This window comes from Taeniopygia guttata, chromosome 1, assembly GCF_048771995.1.
Source record: "Taeniopygia guttata chromosome 1, bTaeGut7.mat, whole genome shotgun sequence".
In the NCBI taxonomy this organism is placed as follows: domain Eukaryota; kingdom Metazoa; phylum Chordata; class Aves; order Passeriformes; family Estrildidae; genus Taeniopygia; species Taeniopygia guttata.
The window spans coordinates 34153870-34176796 of record NC_133024.1 but is presented as its reverse complement, the minus strand read 5'-3'; the positions used below and the strand labels follow the sequence as shown (position 1 = coordinate 34176796).

Genomic DNA, 22927 nt, shown 5'->3' with positions numbered 1-22927 from the left:
TTCAGTCTTCCTGGACTCCAAGTGTACTTTGGCAATGAGAGATGAGATACAGGGATGAATAGCAGGAATCTAAGATCACTATAGTCCCAAAGAACAGCACTTCTGGGTGTGTTAAACACTCCACAGTTCTGAGGGAGGATCAGCATCTTACACCAAGGCTGCTTTTAGCTTCGGACAGAACATATAATAATTTAACTTGGATTCTCTGATCCATAACATGATTTTTTTCTCAGTGTTAGAAGTTTATTTTATGGCAACTAAAAATAAATAGTGCCTTTCAGAAGTGCAAATACTTAGCTAGTTAACTTTAAGGATACTTAAACATTCATCAGCTATGTTCCTAGGCACATAGAATCTTCCCCCATGCATGTCTGGAAGTCTCAACAGTGCTGAAAAATCCAGCTGTTTGACACATGATCAAGTTTCAAAATCATAAATAAATCTAGCTTTTTGTTATCTCTCTGAACTGATCTCATAGGAAAAAATATTTCATGGCATATCTGCTAAATTACATTTCCTGTAAAATAATTTAGATGATGACGGTTGCACTATCATACACTTAACTCATCCAGTTTGGAAGATTTTTCTTTGCATTTCCAAATACTTAAAAGAGAGACAAAACTCCCTTAACACCCCATTATGTTATAGGCTGTATTACAGGACCCACACAATACTATAGGCCGTACGAGGTTTTGCTGGGATGGGGTTTATTCTCCACAGTAGCCTATGTGGAGCAATAATTCAATGTGTGGCTGAAACAATGTTGATATTACACCAGATTTTGGTTATTGCTGAAGAGAGCTTGCACAGCATCGAGGCTTTTTCTCCTTTCTATTTTGCCCTTCCTGTCCCAGTAGCAAGTTGGCTGGGGGTGGGTACAGGATTTGGAGGGGACCTAGCCAGGAGAGATGACCCCACATGACCAAAGGAATATTCCATATCACATGGTGCTCTGCAGTAAAAGCTCAGTGAAAGGAGGAGCAAGGGAGAATATTCATGGTTATGATATTTGTCTTCCAAATAACTGCTACACCTGATGAAGCCTTGCTTCCCTTGCGAAACATCTGCCCGCTGATGGGAGGCAGTGAATGAATTTCTTATTCTGCTTTACATGCACATGCAACATTTGCTTTCCCTATTAAACTCATTATCTTCTCCTTTTATATCTCCTATTCTCTTCCTGACCCACAGCAGAGGAGTGAGAAGCTTCTTTGGCTATTGGCCAGAGTCAATCCACTATATGCTATCACTAAATATGTATTGGGAAGGATCCCTGGACCAGGAGGGGATGCACAGAGAAGAAAATGTGGATCTGGCCCCATGACTAATGGCATCTCCCTTGCGGAGGAAATATAAAATAAAACCAAACTAAATTTAAATGCATTACTCCTGAGAGCAAGAAAGAAAACACAGGTCTCCCAGCCCACTCCCTCAAATATTAATTTGGAGGAAGAGGTCATTTGTTCATGCCTTGGTTTTGTGTCTCATTTTAGAGAATGTTCAAGCATACAAATCCTGAGCAGAAGGAAATGCCTATTTCTAAATCAGAGACCCCAGGTTTTGTGGGGCACTATGGTAGCCTGGGCTCAGCAGACAGGTCAAGATGAAGTGCTTCTTAGTGTCCAGTGTTAAATAAATCCCTCTATGGTGGCACTGCTGTGTCCTTATAGCTAAGAGAAATAACTCTCCCCAGGTTAGGAAGAGCAAGGTGACTAATTCAGAGTTGTCTGTTTCTACAGCAGGCACCTTCTGTTTATTTATCCAGTTCACATCATGTGTTGGAGACTGAAACAGCCCACAGGCATTTCTCAGCTTACTGTCAACATTTCTCTTGAATGTGTTTGGTCATTTGTTCTTTATTATTTAAGAAAAAGGAACTCTAGTACAACAGTGGCATAAAAGTGTGTAAGTATTGATAGGATGTGTTAAGGGAATAAATCATATTGATTGAGCATCTTGTCACTAGTGTAATTGCATCTGTATTTAGGAATTCTAACACCGTTGCTGCAGAGGATCCTGGGCACAGGTCCAGTGCTGAAAATGAGAACTGGGGCTCAGAGTGTCCCTTTTGGAAGACTAGAGAACACTAAGTATAAAATGTCTCATCAAAATACAGGAGAAAAGCCAGACAGACCTATTGAAAGTGAGACCGTAGCAGATGGTTTCTATGTTAGGTGGAAAACTGAGACAGAAATGATAGGAAGCCATTTAAAAAAGCTGCATGCAAATGAACAGAGAAATTCTATTTAACTTTTTCACCCTTCCCAATAGTTCATATTTCCATCAAGGGATTTCATTCTCTTCTGCTTTAGAGCACTGTCACTCTTCTAAATTGCTCTTGGCTGTGATCTTTACCTGTGCTACGCACCATAATTTCTAACTTTTATGAATTGTCAAGTAACAAACTCACCAGGGCAACTCCTATTAAACTTCCTCATCAACAGTCTTAAAGACAGAATCCAGCAACATGACTGGTGTAGGTAGATAAATAATTAGGCTTATGCATTGGTATCATAAGAAACAGATGTGGACAAAACCCAACAGATAAGAGACATTAATTAGGAGCTTCAAAAAGATAAACTAAGATGATGCAAGAAGAAAGATTAGATACTGGCTGGCTAGCTTTGTGCTACTTGTTTTTCTTTCCTCCAATAATTTAAGCCTGCTACTCGTTTTGTGATGTGTTTGTTTTGTGTTTTTCTATGTCCTTTATCTTCAACTATAGTTGATTTTACAGTCTACACAACAATAGTATCAAATGTTGGTTTTAAAACCGTATTTTTAAAACTCTAGTAAAAACATGCATTTATTTCAGGATAATCTGTTTCCTAGAAGTCACGAAAAAGAAGACATTAACAGGAAAATATTAAGTCAATTAGTTTGAGCTGTTATTTATCATTGAGCAATTTCCATCTACAAAAGAAGGATAGAGACAAACGAAGGGATATTGCACCATTTTAAGATACACTGTGCATCAAGGTATATTTCTATTATGCTAGCAGGGTGTGCATGGCTCTAAAAGGAAATACTCATGTCACTGGTAAGGACATTTCCTTAAGGAAATCACTTTTCTTTTTTTTCAAATAAAGGCTAATTTTAGTAAACATATACAAATTGTGTGCATATAGTAATGCTATGATTCACCTGAGTACAACTGGCATTCCCAATTTCTTTTCCCAAAAAAGAATTTACAGTGTAACTGTAAAAGAAATTAAGTATTTGTTTTTATGATAACTTCTATGCAATACCAAAAAGAATTTCTCTGTGAAATGTGGTAGATAGGGACAGGCGGAGCGGAAGATCACCGGGATGTCACGGAAAGACAGACCCCTTCCCCCCTCTCTCTTCCCCGCTTATCTGTTAACCCCAGGAGTCAGAGAAGAATGTAGCCACACCTGTTCTGGTAAAATTCCACTACCCACTATCCTCTGAGACCCCCCAACCCCCCTCTGACGTAGCAAAGACCCCTAAACCTATTTAAACCCACGAAATAAGATAATAAACGCTTTTCAACCGTCTGCCATATTGGTATCTGCGTGTGTTGATTAGCCCGAGTGGCTTGGACGAGACCAGGCCGCCGTGCTGCCACCTGAACCAGGCCCCTGGTTGTCTTTCATAAAGGCAACAGTGAAAATAAACCAACTCTACATATTTATAAACAATTCTTAATACTTACATAGGGGATTGTGTCCAAAGTGTCTGTGTTGACAATTATAGGGGCAGGGCTTGCCTGAAAGGGGAAAAAAAAAGAGAAAATAAATTTAAAGACCTGAAATTCATGAATATTGAAATACTTATACATTAAGTTAACAGTCTAAAAGGCTATTTTCAGACTGAATTCAAATCATACAGCAGTACATAACTATGAGTAATGATCAATCAAGGATGAAGCCTCCAAACCACAGCTCACTGTGGCCTTTCTTTTTAGTTTTTCCAGGCTTTGGACCACATCCTGAATAGGCATTATCCAGTTGTTAATCTTTTAGTAGAACTGTAAGAATCCTGATGTATTCAACTTTCAATTAGGGGATATTGAGGTTGAGCGTTTCAGCTTCCCCACCTGACAAATCCAACTTTTGTGTTTGAACCAAGATGATTAAATGATCTTTACAGAGGAGAAACATTTAATGCTTACACTGCTAGCAGTATTGAATATGTATATGGACATATATGATGATATTTATATCAAAGGTATATAATTGACATGGTTCATATACAGTCAGCTGGGGTTCAGACTGAAATACAGACCAGTTTAAAAAGACTTGTGCATCTGCAAAGGTGCCCAACCTGATCTTTAATTTCTTGATGGAGTTCATATACAGGCTAGTTTCCAACCACCTGAACCTCTTGCTCTTCCCATTCTGGCATTCAGTATTACTGACCAAATGCCAAGCTCTGATATGACACAGCAGCACAGACCTAGCTCAGACTCTGGAGAAAACTAGAGTTGTGAGAACCTGTAAGCTAGAGGCAAGCACCATCAGTACAGTGTCAAACTAAAGGAAGGACTGCTGAGATGGGACTGTTAATAAATCAAGGGCTCAGAAAGACCAACATGCAGTCAGTGCAGGACAGAGTGATGGAAGGCACCCTTTCTCAGCCTCACTAATGCTGACATGGGCTGCAAAGACTCTTTGGTCACTGAACTGGGCTGATGAAAATACTACTGCTTAGCACAGTAGCTCACTAGTTCTAGTCATCTGCACTGTGTACTTGCCACTGAATGACTGCACTTTAAACTCATACAGACTGCAGGGTCTCTTTGTGCATGGTAGGCATGAACACAGCACTGATAGAAACACTGATCCTATTTCTGTTGTCAAATACTTACTGTGGGATTTCAAACCTTTGGTTGTTACCAACTCAAATTAGGAATGTGACATTAGTGCAATAATTCAAAGAACCTGAGAATAACACAATTTGGGCTTTTCCCCCCCAGTTTTTGTGCAGTCATTCAAGGATAATTCTGTGCTCAAAGAAATTTTGTTACTGGACAAGAGCTACTGCTGATTAATGCCATAATTTCTATACAACTGTGTAAGCCATGAATAAAAATTAAATGGATACAATTTGGTGTCTGCATTTCATTGCATGGACCAATGGTATAGTATTATTTGATATTAAAATGCTTAATATCTGGAAAGATATTATACACCCATAACCTGTTATTCTCATTGTGTCCCAAAACACTAGTCACACTGAAGTGAGAGGTAAAAGCTGAATTTTACTTAATAGGATTATAATATTTTTATTATTTTATTATTATGATTATAATATTTTTATCTTTAGGCATATGGAACATGCCTATAGTTGCATTATAATTGCAGGTAAAACAAATTATTTCTTTTTTAGAATAACACTAATATTTATCTTAATACACTTAAAAAGTGCTACCTTTGCTACAGGAAGAATAATCTTGGCAATTTTTTACAGTATTGATTTTATCTCCTTTTTATTTTTAGCTACAGTGTTGGTCTATTACCAACTATTAAAAAAATTGCAGTTTTCAGAAAAAAAGCATCTTTCCACTGGTGATTTAAAAAACCAGTATCTACTGAAATAACAAAAATCTTTCAGAAGTCATTTTCCAAAGCATTCACCCAAATCTCTTTAACCTATTGAAGAACAAAGCTTTTTATCTGCATCAGAATTTCCTGAAGTAAAGCTAAAGAAATCAGAAACAAATACGAGAACACTTGGGGCTGGACAGAGTACTCCTGCTGCTGCAGTCTGACAATGGGATGAGATGTCCCTTACCTGCTGCCCAGGCTGGAAGTGCAGCCCAGCTTGCCATTCCCCCTCACTGCTACAATGGCTGACTCATGTGCAACTTGTTCTCTCTACAAAGCTGCAGCTTAGCCAGACTGTGCCTGGCTGGGACTGCTCCAGGTTTTATTCTGTCATGGGGAACTCCTGAGTGTTTTCATTAACCTTTGTGAGGTTCTTCTCAGCACATTTCTCCTTCTCCTATATTCCTCTAAAGAGCAAGGAACAGTCCAGTGTATCATATCTGCTCTTCCGAGTCTGGTGTTACCTCAAACCTTGCTGACCATGCTCTCTATATAATCATTCTGGTTATTAATTAAGATATTAAACAGCATTAGCACCTCTATCAACTCTGCATGAGCACCACAAGTAACTTGCCATCAGTAACTAAACCCTGAACTGCTGACCACTGCTCTTTGGGTCTGCTGGTCTAGCCAGTGTCCCACTCATAGTAAACCCATCCATTTAGTTTCTCTCACATTTGGCTATGAAAGAGAATTTGTGCTAAAAACCTTGCTAAAATTCAGGCAAATTACATCTATTTATTTTCCCTCATCCACAGAGATGGCAGATTTCTCACCACAGAAGGATGTTAGGTTGGCAAGGTAAAATCCAAACATTTGTAAACATTTGCAAATTGACCTCCCTCTTTTTAATCACCTCCCTCTGTCTTTCACAAGCCTTGACAAAATGTTCTCGAGGCCCAGACCATGGGCACTCACTATGATGCTTCCATTTATACCTAATCCTGATCCCTGGGTTATCACTTGGTCCATCACCCCTTCCACAGGAAGAGTCTCAGAATTTTAAGCTGCTCATTTGAATGATGAGCCTTTCCTGACTGGCCCTGATACAGAGCCTGTAAAGAATTCATATTCAAGCCAGTGTATCAACACTGGCTTGAAAACACATTTCAACACTGTGCTTACTGTATTCTTTACTGATTGGAAAAACTATACCAAACTATCAAACTGACAATTTTCTGCAACTGGGGCATTTATACTGTTCAGACAGATGGGCATGAAAAAATACACAGTTTTCAGATGGATGTAGTGACTATAAGAAGCACTCACTCACAACTAATATCATCAGTGCATTCGCCTTCTCTGTTCCTCCTGTTCATACTGGGCATGTGATTCTTTGTGTGTGGAACAGTGCTCCCTGTTACAACTTGTCTTTTTAGGTTTGGGGATTTTGTTGGTTTTTTTTTTTTTTTTTTTTTTTTTTTTTTGGTGGGGAGGAATATTTGTTTTGTTGGTGTTTTTTTTAAAAAAAAGAAATATGATTTAATAGAAACATCTTGTTCCCATCTCTCTGATATATGATGATTTGAAGAACACTAACCTCCTGAGCTGCAAAATTGCATTAAAGTGCAGGAAATGGAGATTATTTCATTAGTTGGGCCCTGTTTGTAGCTCACGCTTTAAAGTAGGAGCCTTCAATCATGCAAAGTTGAAAGCAGTTTGCAATCACTGGAGAAAGCCCTAAATATAGTGCTAGCCATGGAGTACACAATAGCATCAAAACAGTCCTGTAACCACAGTGAAATTAGTGAAGGGATAAGATCAGTATCAACAAAGAACCAAAGATTTTACTTTCCAGAATGATGTGTCTGTATCTATGAAAACATGACTTGAAAACATGTCACACTTGTTCACCAAATTCTAAAAAAAGATACTCAATTATCTCTGTACTTCTAATGGAGAACATTGGGAAATTTCTGATCACCAACAGTACTCTCAACTGCGCATAAACTAACAAAGGCATGCAAAAACATGTCTAGATTCTCTTGAGAACTTCTGCCTAGAGTGTCTTTGAGATAGCACTGCCTCTTATCTCAATCTGTATACCCACAGAGATCTATATAGTTTTTACCTAGGCTTCAGACTGGTTGAGAAGATACAGCTTCCTGGAAGAGAACAACTTTATTCCTAACTCTGCGCTGTGACCTCCTCTACTGTCTTGACCAAGACACTGAATCACATTTTACCAAGTAAATTACACTTTACCAGCTTTTCCAGATGCAAAATAAAACCTAACCAATCACCAGAAGTGTGAATATTACTGAGTGCAGTGAACTGAATAATCCTGTTTTCCCCATTTTTCACTTCCTCTCCATCCCAATCCCTACCTATATGTTAAGTATTATACTAAGCTGACAATGTACTGTGCAGTCAGACTTACAGCTCCTGCTCCCTGTATGAATCTTCCTCCTGCCCTTGACTGGAAGCACTGCTTTCAGCTGAGCCATCTCTGTGCTTTGAAAAAAAGCATCACACTGACAGCTGCAGTGAAAGACTGGCATAGCTGAGACAAAACTTGAATAGCTTTGGGAAAAAGAATAAAAATGGAAGATTTTTTTATTATTATTCTTAAAGGACTTGAGCATAAAACATTTTGCTTCCACAAATATATACAAGATTGTTCTGCTTGCTTTTCTGCCAAAAGCACAACTTAGAAGCAAGATAGAGTAGAAGCACTTGAAGCCAGTAGGTACAGAACAAAAAGGCACACGGTCTAGTTCATGAACAATTACTCTGCTGCCAAATTCTCTACAAGTGTATGACATGACTCATACCTCTCAGACAAGGTGAACTTTCCCTCTACCATGAATGCTAGCTTCATTCTGGTTTTAATTATACTACTCAGTTTTAGAGACTATCCATATCATACCGGGTTGCTTTCTCCAGCATTCATAAGTCCCTGTTTAACTGTTTGTATATTCAATACCAGACCACAAAATCACAAAGTTACATGGCCACTACTTCATAAACCATAAGCACAGCACGTTACTTCTTAACAAGAAAACACAACCAAGTATGTCATCATTTTGAAATTGCCCACCAATGCTTTATTCCTAGCTGAAATTTTAATTTCATAGAATCAATAAGTTTGGTGATGACCTCTAGGATCAAGTCCAATCAATAATCCAGCACTGCCATGTCCAGCCCTAAACCATGTCCCTAAGCACCCCACTGAATTGGTTTTTTAACATTTCCAGGTACAGTGATTCCACCGCTTTCCTGGGCAACCTGTTCCAAGGCTTGACCACCCTTTCAGTAGACTTTTTTCTTAATATCCAATCTCAACCTCCTCTTGTGCAACTTGAGGCTGTTAGAGCTCTCTACTACTTTTCTTGTTAAGGAATCACCATCATTACCTACATTATTACATTTATTTAAACTCAAAATAAGGAGGTGGTGAAATTGAGAGTAATATGAGAGTGTATGTATTACCATTTTAAAAGTAAGTTGAGTTGTCAGTGGCTTATTGCCATCTTGTGCAGACAATGAACTTTGGACTGTATATCAGAGTTAAAGGCTCATCTTTCCAGGAAGTCAGACCTAAACTCTGAAACACTCTCTGGAATATACATTTGCAGTTTTTTATTACTTCAAAACGTTAGCATTTTGGGTCTTAATAATAAAAAGTAGAGCAGTCCCTATATTTATATAAATAGGGCATGCTGCATTTCTCAGAGACACAATGTAAGACTGCTTAAGGCCTTAAGAAAGTGATACTGAATTAGTTTAAGTTCCTGTTTTCAGAGTCTCACAATTGCGAGAAATAGATTTACATTTACACACAATAGCAGGAAAGATTAAATGACAATTTAGATGTCAAAACAGTAATTCTCTGGCATGTTATGAGGCCTCAAGATCACAGAACACACAGCACCTTTTGTCATATTTACCACTGAATTACAAACTGAAAGACTAAAAGATAAAAAGTCATTTCATTGCTATTAATCAGAAAATGTAAAAGATAGAGAACCTCTTTGAACATCTAAAGAATGACTTTGCAGCAAACAATCCTACCTCTGCTCTGAGACATAAAACAGAAGTCAAAAGAAGCTTTGCTTGCAGGCTGCAGCTGCCATGAAAGAAGAAAAATGCCTTAAGAAATCCTCAAGACCACTCCCTTTGTATGCAGTGCAACCTCATATAAACCCATTTAGTTAAAATGTAAATTGCATTTTTCAAAGGAGATGGCCTTATTTGCAGACTTGGAGTTTTACATTGTTTTTACTTAATCTGTAGGAGTAATTTCCTATTTAAAACTGTATTAATTTGCATTATTAAAAAAAAACAACAAAACCCATACACAAGGAAAATTCAACATGATTCAGAGGCTACCAGAGGAATTGAGAAGAAAGCACCTACTTTACAGTTGTTGAAGTTTCCCCTGTAATGATCTTACCTGTCAGCAGGTTGAAATAGCAATGATTAATATAACAGATAATTTTTTCCCCCAATAAAAGATCTAATGAAGGACATAGAAATATCAGTGGGAAAAGCTCTCTGGGCACTGTAACAGGCTCCCCAGGGAAGTAGTCACAACACCAAGCCTAGCAGACTTCAATAAGTATTTGGACAATGCTCTCAAGCACATGGTGTGACTCTTGGGGTGTCCTGTGCAGGGCCAGGAGTTGCACTTGATGATCCTTGTGGGTCCCTTCCAGCTCAGGATATTCTGTGATTCTGTGCTAATACACGTGAATGTACACATGCTCAAAACAGACCAGAAGAAAACCATGCATCCAGATTTTAGGCATCCTACTTGACCTAACTGTGTACTTTTGGTTTTTTTGTTTTTTTTTTTTCCCCCAGTCTCAGTGTGCACAAACATAGAATTCCTTCCAGAAGGATAAAAGCAAAAATCAAAGCAAAATTGCAGCTATTTCCTTCATGGAATTCTAGAATCATTAAAATTGGAAAAGAGTTCTAAGGTCATAGAGTCCAAGTGCTAAGCCAGCCTGGCCAAGCCCACCACTAAAACATGTCCCTAAGTGCCACATCTACAAACCCTCCAACACTTTCTCCAAAAGCTGAGCAGGGCCAGAAGAAAAACAAATGCATGTGTGATCCCAATACAAACAATGGAGGGGCTGGATCTGGACTGCATTTGCAACTTAATTATGGTCTCTTCTCACATTTGGCTTTTCCTCCTTTCTTTCAAAAGCCAAGGCTGCCTAACTCACCATATGGCTTTTTATTTTTAGCATCATGGTACACTAAGCTTACAAAGAAATTATCCAGTGTCTTATTTTGTTACCTTTTTATATAATGAAATATCTGAGATTTGAGTGTAATATTTCTGCATGGGGTTATAAAAAACACAGAAACAAATGGACTAAAATTTATAATGTAGATAAAGAAAACAAGAAAAGAGAATACAAAACTAAATGTGAAATAGGGGAATTTCTTTAATAAAATACAGTAACTGTTAAACCGGTTTAATCAGAACATGAATCTTAAAGAATGAAACACCTCCTTTCAGGTTAATCTGTTACATTCAGCACTGTAAACAGGAGCCCAGCAAGAAAGGAATCAGTGCCAAAGAGTGCTCATCTCTGTTTAGCAAGGGCAGAAGTCATCAAGGCTTACTGGTGTCAGAGTTAAAACTCTCCATAGAGGCAAAAGAATAAGAAATACAAAAGTTCCAGGAGTTTTTGAAAGATTCTAATTGCACAAATAGCAAAATAACCAACGATCTTGTTCTGGCACTGAAGTGGCCATGAGGAGAACTGGGAATTACTGTGGTCCATATAATGCATCAAATTAACTCACTGATTCTGGCTAAGTATGTATAGAGGCAAAGTTGTTTTGCCAGCTGTTTTCACTTAATGTATATAGAATTAAGTATAGAGGAAGAATTTAAAGAAAAACTTGATTTTGAATATCTGCAATAAACCAAATTCAAGTTCGTCTGTGCTGGAACAAAGAATGTTTTGATTTTTATGTCAGTGGAAGTAAATGTCTACCCTAACGTCCTCTGGAAAAGTTTTAATTGATGTCCCAGAGTGCCCCTTTATGTCCCAGAATCTCTAAGTGATGAATAAAATTAACTAAATAATTCCAAATATATCACTTGCCCAATAGCTTGTTTCAAACCCTAAATCACTGCAGGACCACTGCACTGACAGTACATCAGTTTAAAAGATAAATATCCATGTGTGAAATGCAGCTATGCAGGGCTCAGGGGGAATCAGCTCTTTTACATGGTTTAGCTTTGTGTGGCATAAAATGCATTTCTCAATGGAGATGCTGTTACATAAATTACTACTATTTGGTACTTTACTATAGGGCTTGCCAACTATTTTTAAACCTCAGTTTTCTTGCTGATGTCCTTCTGACTGAGAACCTGAGTGCTCTGTGGGTGGCTTGCAGGACAACACATGCCAGAACTGCCAGTTTTCCAATAATTTTACAGGATGTAGCACCCAGCAGGAACATCACAAGCTGCCAAACTTAGCCAGGGAACTTGAGAACCTTTGTAATGCCATCAGGTTGTTAGTGATTAAAGAGGATGGTCTCATTTGAATGATGCAATCTTGATGTAGGACAGAGAGTGGAAATATGCAAATGCCCTTTCCTTTTTGTTTTTAGGACTAATTTCCCTCATCGTTTAAAATTTTTGCACAGAGAAGAAAAATCAGTCCAGTTTATAGACTTTACACCTTGTTATTCCTCATTCTACTACAATTCAAGTGTCTTGTTTAAGGAGTCCATCCTACTGAAGCATCAATCTTGTGTCTCCTCTGCCTGCCTTCTGCTCCCTATTGGATGGAAACAGCAAGAAAGCTGTGAATTGCAGGGGAAGCTTCTGTGAGAAGCCAGGGCTGCCCTATGCTGGGCACAGGTGACAGCCAGTGTCACACCAGACCCACCACTGGGGCAGGAGAAACAAGTAATAAAGAAGAGTGAGGATAAAAGAGCAGCAAAGAGAAAAAAGCATGTCCTAACCCCAGCTCCAACCCCATGTGTGAGGGACCCCAAGTCCCTCATCCCCCACAAAGGCACTGAGTGGGACCTGAAGTGATGGCTAGAGGAGGGGAGGTGTCTGGAGTGAAGATGAACCTCAAGATGAGGCATTTTCCCTTAGCATGAGTTTGTCATATTGTTTCTCAATATCCAACTCAATAATTAAATATTTATGTAAACTGGCAAGAAAGTTAAATTCCCTAAGTCAAATCTGCTTTGCCTTCAAAACACCAATTATTTTGAAATTTCACTGTAGAAGAGATATTTTTTCAGAACCTTTTATTTAGTTATTCTATTATCTGAAAAACCTACAAATCCAGTATTGGAGGTGAGACTAGACCAGCAGAAGAAAGCAAAAGAGCAAAGTCTTTGGTTATGAAAGAAAATATTGCGTACACAATGGTATCCTGTGCAGACACGAACTCGCTCGGGCTGGGCTCTGAAGGGAACATGTGATTTGTAGCTCTGCTCGTATGACAATAAGCCCAAGGTAAGAAAACTGCCCTTCTATAAGATAAATGTAGCCAAGTAGGAAAAACAACAAATCATAAAATCTTGGAATGATTTGAGTTGAAAAGGACGCTGGAAGCCCATCTAGTCCAAGGACCCTGTGATAAGCAGGGTCATCTTCAACTAGATCAAGTTATTCAGAGCCATATCCAATCTGACCTTGAGTATTTTCAGGGATAGGGCATTCACCAACCCTCTGAGCACCTGTGCTGGTATTTTACCACCATCACTGTGAAACACCTCTTCCTTATAGCTAATCTAAATCAAACATCTTTCAACTTAACACCATTAGCCCTTATCCTGCCACAACACGTCCTGTTAAAAAGTCCCCATTTTCCACTTAGACCCTTCCAAGTACTGCAAGGCCACAACAAGATCTCTCAACAAAGAGAAAGTAGAAGCAGTACTGTGGCCACAAGGAAAGTTGCCATGTAAAAATATAAACACAAAAATTAGCACCTGATTAAACATATATATATTTAGAACCCTTACAGATCCTCTATGAAGAGACATTTTTCTTGGAGAAAGAAAGCTACACCTACTTCCCCTTACATACTCTATTAAAATGCATTGCTGTTGACCTCTCAGTTCTTAGAAATAGCATTAAGTGAAAAATTTTAAAACAGAAAATCAATGTAACATGGCACCATAGGTTTGGAGAATAAGGAAACAATGTAAAGGGACTGAACTAGAGGAGAAGTAACAGTACCACAAAAGGAGCTGTATGATATATCATTGCTTAAGTAAACAAAGTCCCAAGGTCCATTATAAGTCTGAACCACAAAGGAAATGACTGGAGAGTACAGCACAACCAACATTCTTTCAAAGAAGTTGCACAGAACCTTAAAAATACACCTCACTTAAAATTACAGGCCTGGAAAAAAAGAAGGCAATTCCCCTTGAGAAATTATAAAGGGAAAAGCATCCTTGTGAACTTGAGAAAAATAGATTGTGGGTGAAAATAGGTAAATAGGACCTATTATGGTCCTATTATCGGTGAAAATAGGACTAAAAACCAAATTTAACAAAATGGACTAAAAGCAAAAGGAAGAAATATAAAAATAAATGTAAATAATTCTTTGATATTATTGATGAAAAGCACTTCGTATCAGGAAAATTATACTTGCCTGGTTTTCAATCAATATTTTGCAATTTTTATGGTGGAAATATTTTTCAGTTTCATGCCGAGGGCAGACAAGTAGATTTTATCCACAGCTACAACTATGTGGCAAATTCAACAATCTATAGTATAGTCTCCTTAGCGGAGAGGTTGAAGCTTTGCTGCCTAAAACTCCTTTGTACAAACTTAGGTTACCACCGAAATGAATACTGTAGGCAGTACTCACATTCTGACAGATGGGAGATGTGACCTATGAGGTCTCTCCCCATCTTTACATTTTAGCATTCTGTCATTTCTTAACAGTGTTGTTTTGGCTAGAACTGGATGTAGAAACACTGAGTAAAAAAATAATCTTAAACTGAATTAAAATAGGTGGGAATGGTAACTTATCTAGCAGCAAGTAACGTGGCCTTTTTTCTCATGATGCTGGCACAAAAAAATAATACAAGGCAGCACTTTGAAACATGATCATTTCTGGGTTATAGGAAATCTTGAAACTTTACTGATTTCAAGACATATTTTCTGCTTTGCAAAACACAAACATTTAGGATGCTGCTTTTTGTATACATTATTAGTAGTGACCTGAAAAGCACTAGGAAAGTTCAGCACTCTGAATTTACTGTGTGAATGTATATATCAAAAGCCACTTATTCCACAAAATGGAACAACTTTCCTTGTACACAAAGACAACATTCATCTTTCACTGTATCGAACAACACATGTAACAATCAAAGACATAAAATCTAAAAACTGTCAGAACTGATCTGAACCACGACTGAGAAGATGGGTTTGCAAACCAATTAGGGAAACTTCAAACGTCACAACCACCCTTCATGCACTGAACAGCACCCCCCAAAACACTGGAACATTAAATGGTTCAGAGCATCAAGGCAGACTCTTCCTCTAGCAATAACAGCAGAAACAGTAACAGTAAGAAACATCTCCTGCATATCTGCCCATATCTGCCTCTGATATGATGATGGTTTGGTTCTCTTTTTTAAATGGAAAAACTCCAGGAGAGGGCTTTCAGAAATAAGCTTTGATTACTGTTAGAATGGATAAAGAAAACATTTCCTGGCAAAGGAAACTGAAAGTTATGCACTATACATCAGGCACTAGGAGAGAACACCTGGAAAAGGACTAAGCATTTAGTAACACAAACAGAGCTGTCTGCTTAAGGCGGGAGAGAGGTACAACACAGGAATCAAAGAGCACAGTCCTAAAAATATTCAGCTTCAGGAACTCAGATCTCTCTTGTGCCTGTACAACAGCATTTCAACCTTGAAAATAATTCAACATCTATCCCAAAATACTGGCATTCAGATATGAGGCAGCCTTTCCCCCAAACCATTTGGACAGATCCAGTTTCCTCCTACCCTACCTTTTAGGCACCAATCCCACCCTCCAAATGAAACACATCCCCCTCCTCCAGTAAATTATGATGCCTGCCAGAAATAGCACATTTACCATTCTCAGCCTGTTGTAAATCCTGACTTTCGCCATGGGATGTCTGGGAAAAACTAACACCTAATGTGATGGTCCTTTCCAAAAACTAAGCAACTTCACAGGCAGGTGCACCAATTCTGAGCACTAACATATAAAAACCCCACTGCAGACCTGACCCTGATACTAAATAAATGTTTGGCTGGGAGGACAAGAAATGGGAACATCGTGTGCTTCAGAGGAATGGGAGAAAAATGACATAGAAAATATTACAGCAAGAAGAACACAGAATCTGTGGGAGGCACAAGGTTTTTTAGGGCAGCCTTAACAAGGAGAAACCAGACACTCCAAAGTTAAAGTCAGCCCATCCTTCACATGCTATATGCTTTGTGACACATTTTTAATGTCTTCTTCAATTATAAGTGCTCTACTCTCATACAAACAGGGGTTCAAGCACTTTTGCTATCAACCCATCTGTTATTCAAGACCCTTTTGCTCACTTATTAGCACAATAGTGATCTGACACAGCTAGAACTGAGTAATTCTTCTGGTTGTTGATCACATACTTAACAGTTCAGATGTTTGTTTCTTCTGCAAAACATTAGCACATTTTAATTTAAAACTACCCTACTAAATTTATATTTCACATGAAATGAAGATACATAGAAGAAAGAAAGATACTATCTTCTTTCCTGTCCAGCACATTCTACCTGGTTTACCTAACCCGGTCACCAAAAGCCATCTGCTATTAAAATATTTCCTGTGCACATGACATTAATATGTATAAATAGCTTATTCAAAATACTTGGAATTAGAAGTAGCAACACATATTGATGTAAACAAAGAATAAATCACTTATTTTATACACATATACAACATTACTGTGTGCTATCTGGTGATAAGCAGTAATACCCATATGTTCAACTTATATTTATTCATATTTATTATAATTTTAAAGCCATATCTCAATTACATGTTTTTGCAGGAAGTAAAAATTACATGTAGTATAGATTTTTTCTTGATCATTAAAGTAACGATAAAATAGAAATACTGGCAAAATATGTTAATTCCAGGTATATAGAACTATGCATTCTCTCCCCAGAAAAATCACCAGCTTTTATAAAAGACAGTTCTTTACTACTCATCTTTTCATCAGAAAGAAACACAGAAGAGCTATGCTATGAGTTCTGAATTCATTCAGTAGATCAGAGTTTAGTTTAATTAATTTCCCCCCCAAAAGAAGCCTAACCCTTAAAACTGAAATTTAAAAACATGCCTTATTTCAGAGATATGTTACAGTTTTCCTTACCGGGACAGAAGAATCAGATGAACCCCGTTCCAGACTCTCAATAGCTGAAATTGTTTTCAACCAGAGGAGATAGCTTGAAATATCAGATATTTCAGAATGCTCCATACTGAAAGCTACAAGATTAGCAGGACTGAAGTGAGACAGACTTGCAAAAGGAGGGCTTTGCCTGTGTTACATAAAGTTCTAATTAGATCTTCAGTACAAATTGCTATCCTAAGAATAAAAAGTTAATCAAAAAGCCTCATTGGAAGAATAGGAGGGCAAGATTGGAGCCGAGACAGCTGTGGGACAATAGCACAACTAGATTCTTTGGCACTATTCAGAAGTGAAAATATAAGTGCTCCCTTTCTGTTACTTTGGCCTAAACTGTTCACACCTAGTTTACCCCAGTGGAACTCGGGAGACCTCTCTGTACTGAGATTCTAATGCAGCAAGCACCTAAATATCAGATCTCCTTAATGTCACAGACAACATATTTTCAATAAAATAAGAAATTTTGAAAGGAACTGGACTTTTGGTGACAAACTGTAAGAGCCAAGCTACAACAATTTGTTGAATTTGACTAAATCTTAGAAAACTACGCAAAACTACCCAAATAACAGGATAGCTGATGAATTATTTCTTATCTCTCCAAAAAGTTGAAATTCCAGTCTCCATTTCTAACGTACAGCTGAGACCTCTCTTTACCTGTTCAAGTTCATATTCCTTGCACTTAAGGGTGGTACTGTAAAAATAAAAGAAGTAGTGATAGAACCCAAGGAAATGGCCTGAAGTTGTGTCAGTGGAGTTTTAGATTACAGATTCGGAAATACTTCTTCACCCAGAGGGTGGTTGGACACTGAACAGGCTCCCCAGGGCAGTGGTCACAGCACCAAGCCTCACAGAGTTCACAAAGTGTTTGGACAATGCTCTCAGGCACATGGTGTGACTCTTGGGGATGTCCTGTGCAGGGCCAGGAGTTGGACTCCATGATGATTGGGTGCCTTCCAACTCAGGATATTTTGTGATCCTTCAGAGGCAAGACTTGACTGTTTTACCCATTGGTAAAATTCAGAGCACATAACTCTTGAAGATTTCAATAAGGTCAAGATTTCGTTACAATCGTCATTTAAGGAGGATGGTATAGAATATTTGTAGGCTGTCTGCTCAGAAAAGTCACACAATGACTTACATTACCAGGTATTTTCTGGAACAAGATGCCAAAGAAACTCTAAAGCAAATCTGAACGTCAGAACAGCTAAATAGCCATGATAAAATGGAAGTGTATCAGATATGAAGGATTAAATACTGGAAATAACTTTTATATTCTCCAATTCCTTACCTTCTCATAAAAATGGGTGTCAAAAAAGAAGCAGGATATGACTATTTGTTGAGAGGCAAGAGAGGTGAGCGGAGAGACACAGAAAACTCCTAGTACAAGTAACAAGGAAACAAGTGGCCTTAAATACTATGCCATTTACTGCAAATGAAACATTTTGGTTTGTCTCCTTTGTCATTTTAGGGCTCCAAATATTCACAGTCAAATTCAAAAACAATGTCTTAAGGACCAAAATACTTGACAAACCAAGCAAAGTTTAGAAAATAATACTGATTAAAAAAAAAAAAAAACCAAAAACAAACAAACAAAAAAAAAAAAACAAACAAAAAACAAAGAAGGAGCATTAAAAAACCCCTACAGGTTTGTCTAGTTTAGAACTAAGTATTTCAAAAATCTTTCACAATGCAGCATAAATATTTTTTGATGAGATTATTTTTAAAAACTGATATATAATTTTCAAAGAAAAAAAATGGTATGCAGCCTAATATAAAAAGTGTACTTTTTCCCCCAATAAAACTATTTTCTAAAAAGACCCAAAGAAGACTTTGCAACAAAACCCATGTAGTTTTGCAGAGTGGAAGTGAGGAAAGGAAGACAGAAGGCTGCTTCTCCCCTCTACTTCTTCACTTAAAATTGCACTGTTTAATGAGAAAATTCTACACTAACCTAAATGTTACAAAATACTTCAGTATTTACTAAAATGCAATATCCCTGTAAAGCATACTTCAGAAAATACCTTATTTAACAAAAGGAATGTGTTCATTTAGAGACAATTATAAAATATGTGAACTGTATATACCCTAGAAGCAGGTAGCTTTTCCTTTCCCTTCAAACTCCTTCCACAACATTCTCTACATTATTCGATATAAGGGCTTGAACTGGCATGTGGTTTCACCTAGTACAGTCTCTTGCATCAACTTATAGAATCAATTCATAGAATGCTTTAGGTTGGAAGGAACCTCAAGGATCACCCAGTTCCAACCTCCCTGCCATGGGCAGGGACACCTTCCACTGGACCAGATTCCTCAAAGCCCCATCTAACCTGGCCTTGAACAGTGCCAGGGATGGGGCATCCATACCTTTTCAGGACAACCTGCGTCAGTGCCTTGCCACTCTCATAGTGAAGGATTTCTTCCTCATATCTACTTCAAACCTGCTTCCTTTTCAGTTAAACTAGTTCCCCCTTGCCCTGTCACAACACACCCTTGTAAAAACTCTCTCTCCAGACCTCCTGTAGCCTCTTTAGATAATGAAAGATTCTGTGAGGTCTCCCTAGACCCAAATGATCAGTATTATTTGCTTCTCAGAAAACTGGAAGACTTGAAAGTGAGAGCATAAATAACTCACCAATGCTTCATCAATTTGAAGAGCTAATGTTTAAACATTATCTTCTACGACATGAGAAGTATTGTTGTTATGAAAATGATTGCAACAAGAAGTTTGTCTGTTGCATGACCTAGTGAGCTCATAGAATAAAGTTTAATTTACAGAGTACATTGTCCTGTAAATATGAGCAATCCAAATGGACCGTGACAGACACAGCTGAGTCCTTCAGCCAAGCCTCTGTGAAAACATCTTTAATAAAGGATAGAAAATACCAAGGAGAAGAGAATGCGGGAACAACTGGACCAAAACAGTCATGGTACTGCATGGCAAAGAAGGCATACCCACAAAGAGACCACAGCCAATGGGTAACCCCATGCTGAGCAGGCTGTTTTGCTTGTGAGCTTGTGACACAAACTGATGAGCTTTCTCTAATTTTATTTCAGTTCATGCATTCTCTCTCTCTCTCCTGCTTTTCCAATTTTCTTCAGAGAGTGGTTCTGTGGGGCCTGCCAGCTGGGGAAACCAAAACTTGATATACCAGTCCTCCAATTAAAGCACTTTTCAGAAGACTTTCCATCATATTTTAAAAAATGATCTTACAGAATACCTACAACTTTTCCACTATCTCTGAAGAACCACTACAGACATGTAATACCTCAGGTCAAGACAGTGATGACAAAACTTTAATAAAGAACTCATACTGAATAAAGATCAAAGTATGAGGAAATGCAAAATGTACGCGGCAACTACATCCCATAAAAGCTCATACAGTTTATACATAAAGACACAACTCTCCCAGATTCTTCCTTATATTTTATAGGGAAAAAAACCATGGCATGCTAGTTTACGCCTTATATGTGTAATGCCATTTATAGAAAGTTTTTTATTTCTATGAAAACAAGTACTGCTGTCAATCAAGTGAATGGAAAATAATTTAACCAGTAAAATTACTTTTTGGAAGTTAATATAACAGATCAGCTGGGAATAGCTCACAATGTCTCCACCAGAGAATTTTAGAAATTGTTTAATTGTACCTCACCTTTTTAAACCTTTCCAACTAGATTACTGCCTTCCTATGAACATTAAAATGTTTAATTTTTAAAATAAACCTTAGATAATAGCTTCTATAAAGCCTCATTGGAGTTTTGCCAATCTAACGCATTAAGAGCAAATGACAGCAATAACTGAGTGGTTTACAAGGGAAATACTTTGCATTAGAAGAATAAGAACAATATAGCCGTTCAATTTTTCATACAAGTTTATTTATTTATGGCTGCAGAACTATGTGGGCTGTTAAAGCCTGAAGGGCTCTGCCAGTTATTCTTATTGAATTTTAAAGGGAAGTAAGGATAGAGTAGTGATTTGAGCTTTTTAGCCCAATACTCCTGCATCACAATGTCTGAACATTTGCATCTAATAATCAGAGGCAGTATTATATTACTTTATATTACTTTCAGATAATATTAATATATTGCTTTACATTACTTTCAGATCAACTGATTATCTAATTCACTAATTTTTCCCAGTAGTGCTTCAGTAGTCAAAGACCAGTCATTGCAGCAATTAAATTTTTACTTTTGTGTATTTAAAACTTTTTTTTGTTGGATTGAGTCTGAGTGCAAGATCTCTATAAAAATGTTATTTTCTTTCCCTCTAGCCTACCGCTCTTGTTGAAACCCCACTGTCATTTCAAGATAAACTTAAAATTCCAAACAAATGAAGAAGTAGAATTTTCTGTGTGTTTGATGTATTCAATCTTGACAACTTTTTTTTTCTCAATTTACATATCAGGTGGATTTCAAAAGGATTCTTCTTTTTCTTTAGTTTTATACAGAAATGGAAAAAACAATAGCATGGAATTTTAAAAAGGAACAATTGCAGGTTAGACTGCCACTTTGCAGTTGAGAAGGGTACTTAACATTTGGGTTAACTTCAGCATTCAAAGTATTGCCAGTAATACCAAGTCCCACCAACACAGACTTACACGAGTAACATCTAAATTAGTGTTGGTTCCTGTGTAACTCTGATTACATGTTACTCATGTAATCACAGTTACATGGGAACAGTGTTAAGCACGCTGCTGAACTGTGATCTGCATCAGTGGCTTCTTAATGAACTTCTGCATTTGAAGAAAAATGTCTTTTAAAGAAGTTCCAGTTACACTTAGTGACTTTTTCTGCTCTTATATTTTCAGTATTTTCTCCTCTTACTCCAAGTTTACCAGTTCAGTAGCACAAGAACTGCCTAAACTGTGTTGACCAGCCCAGTACAACATCCCAGCAATAAGGTCAGCTCAAACTGCTGAAAGGAACATAATCTATTGATGGAAAAGCTTGAAGTAGTTCTGCTAAGAAGTGGCTTTGTATCTCTAAGTCTGTATGTGCCTTACTCCAAGAGCATAGCCCTGCCTTTAGCTGAAAATTCTCATACATAGAACAGGCTGATGCAAACTGCCCCACTTGAACAAAGAACAAAGAACCCACTGCACCTTTCTACAGTAACATGAAGAACCACTAACCTCAAAATGATGGAAATCTTTTCATACATACCCATGCTCATGGACCCAGGAAGCCACTGAGTCCCCACCAAGGGGACTGAGCCTAATGCTGCACCTCAAAGGCAGCCACAACTAGCAGGGACCCTTAAAGGTCCAACAAAAACAGATTTCAGGTACCCTTCCACACAGATGGGTTAAAACAAAGAGCCATTCAACAAATTGTGCAGGTAGGTTCAGTCTAGCTGTTGCCGTAGGACTAAGCTATGACAAAGGAGTTGAAAATGAAGCTCTTCCTCTGTTCTATGTACAATCTAAAAAAAAAACATTTGTTAACTTTCTTACTGCAGCCTTCCCAGTGTGAAATGAAATGAACAATGACCTAACTCACAAATCTATCAGAAAACAGAAGAATCACATAGCTGTTCCTTCTGAGGTGCTTAAAGAAATGTCAAGACATCAGGCAGTAATGACATCTGGAGAAAACAAACAGGATAAATTTTCATTCATCATCTCTCCTGCCCCTGGTTGGCTGCTGAACACCAAGACTCTGAAAAAATAATTCCCTGCATCTCTGTAGTTTTATTATTGCTTTTATTATTAATAACACAAAAACCTAGCTCCTTTACCCCTCATCCCCATGCTAGTAAATGTTTTTGCTGTGGGAATTCGGTACCTTTTGCATTTTGCTGGTTTGTCAGATTTGCTGAACCCTCAAGTGCAAGAGGTAACATGATGAAATAGAAACTGGCAGAAAGTACATTAAAGTTATTATCACCTGAGGACAAATCCTGGTAAGTGAACCACAAGAAAAAAGACTTCCATCTGGAAATCAGACAAAGAACATACAGGTAAACCCAGTAATTCCACTACTACT

The 22927-nt window shown here is 37.8% G+C and overlaps 1 protein-coding gene across 43 annotated transcripts in view; it reads right to left on the bottom strand.

The window, feature by feature from the left end:
• DLG2 (discs large MAGUK scaffold protein 2) overlaps positions 1-22927 on the bottom strand; it is a 988777-nt gene that overhangs the window by 386472 nt on the left and 579378 nt on the right. For all 43 annotated transcript variants that reach the window (XM_030286703.4, XM_032751275.3, XM_032751277.3 and 40 more), the window contains one exon: positions 3677-3730. In XM_030286703.4, coding sequence (XP_030142563.1) covers positions 3677-3730 — 54 coding nt within the window. The remainder of the gene's footprint in view (positions 1-3676; positions 3731-22927) is intronic.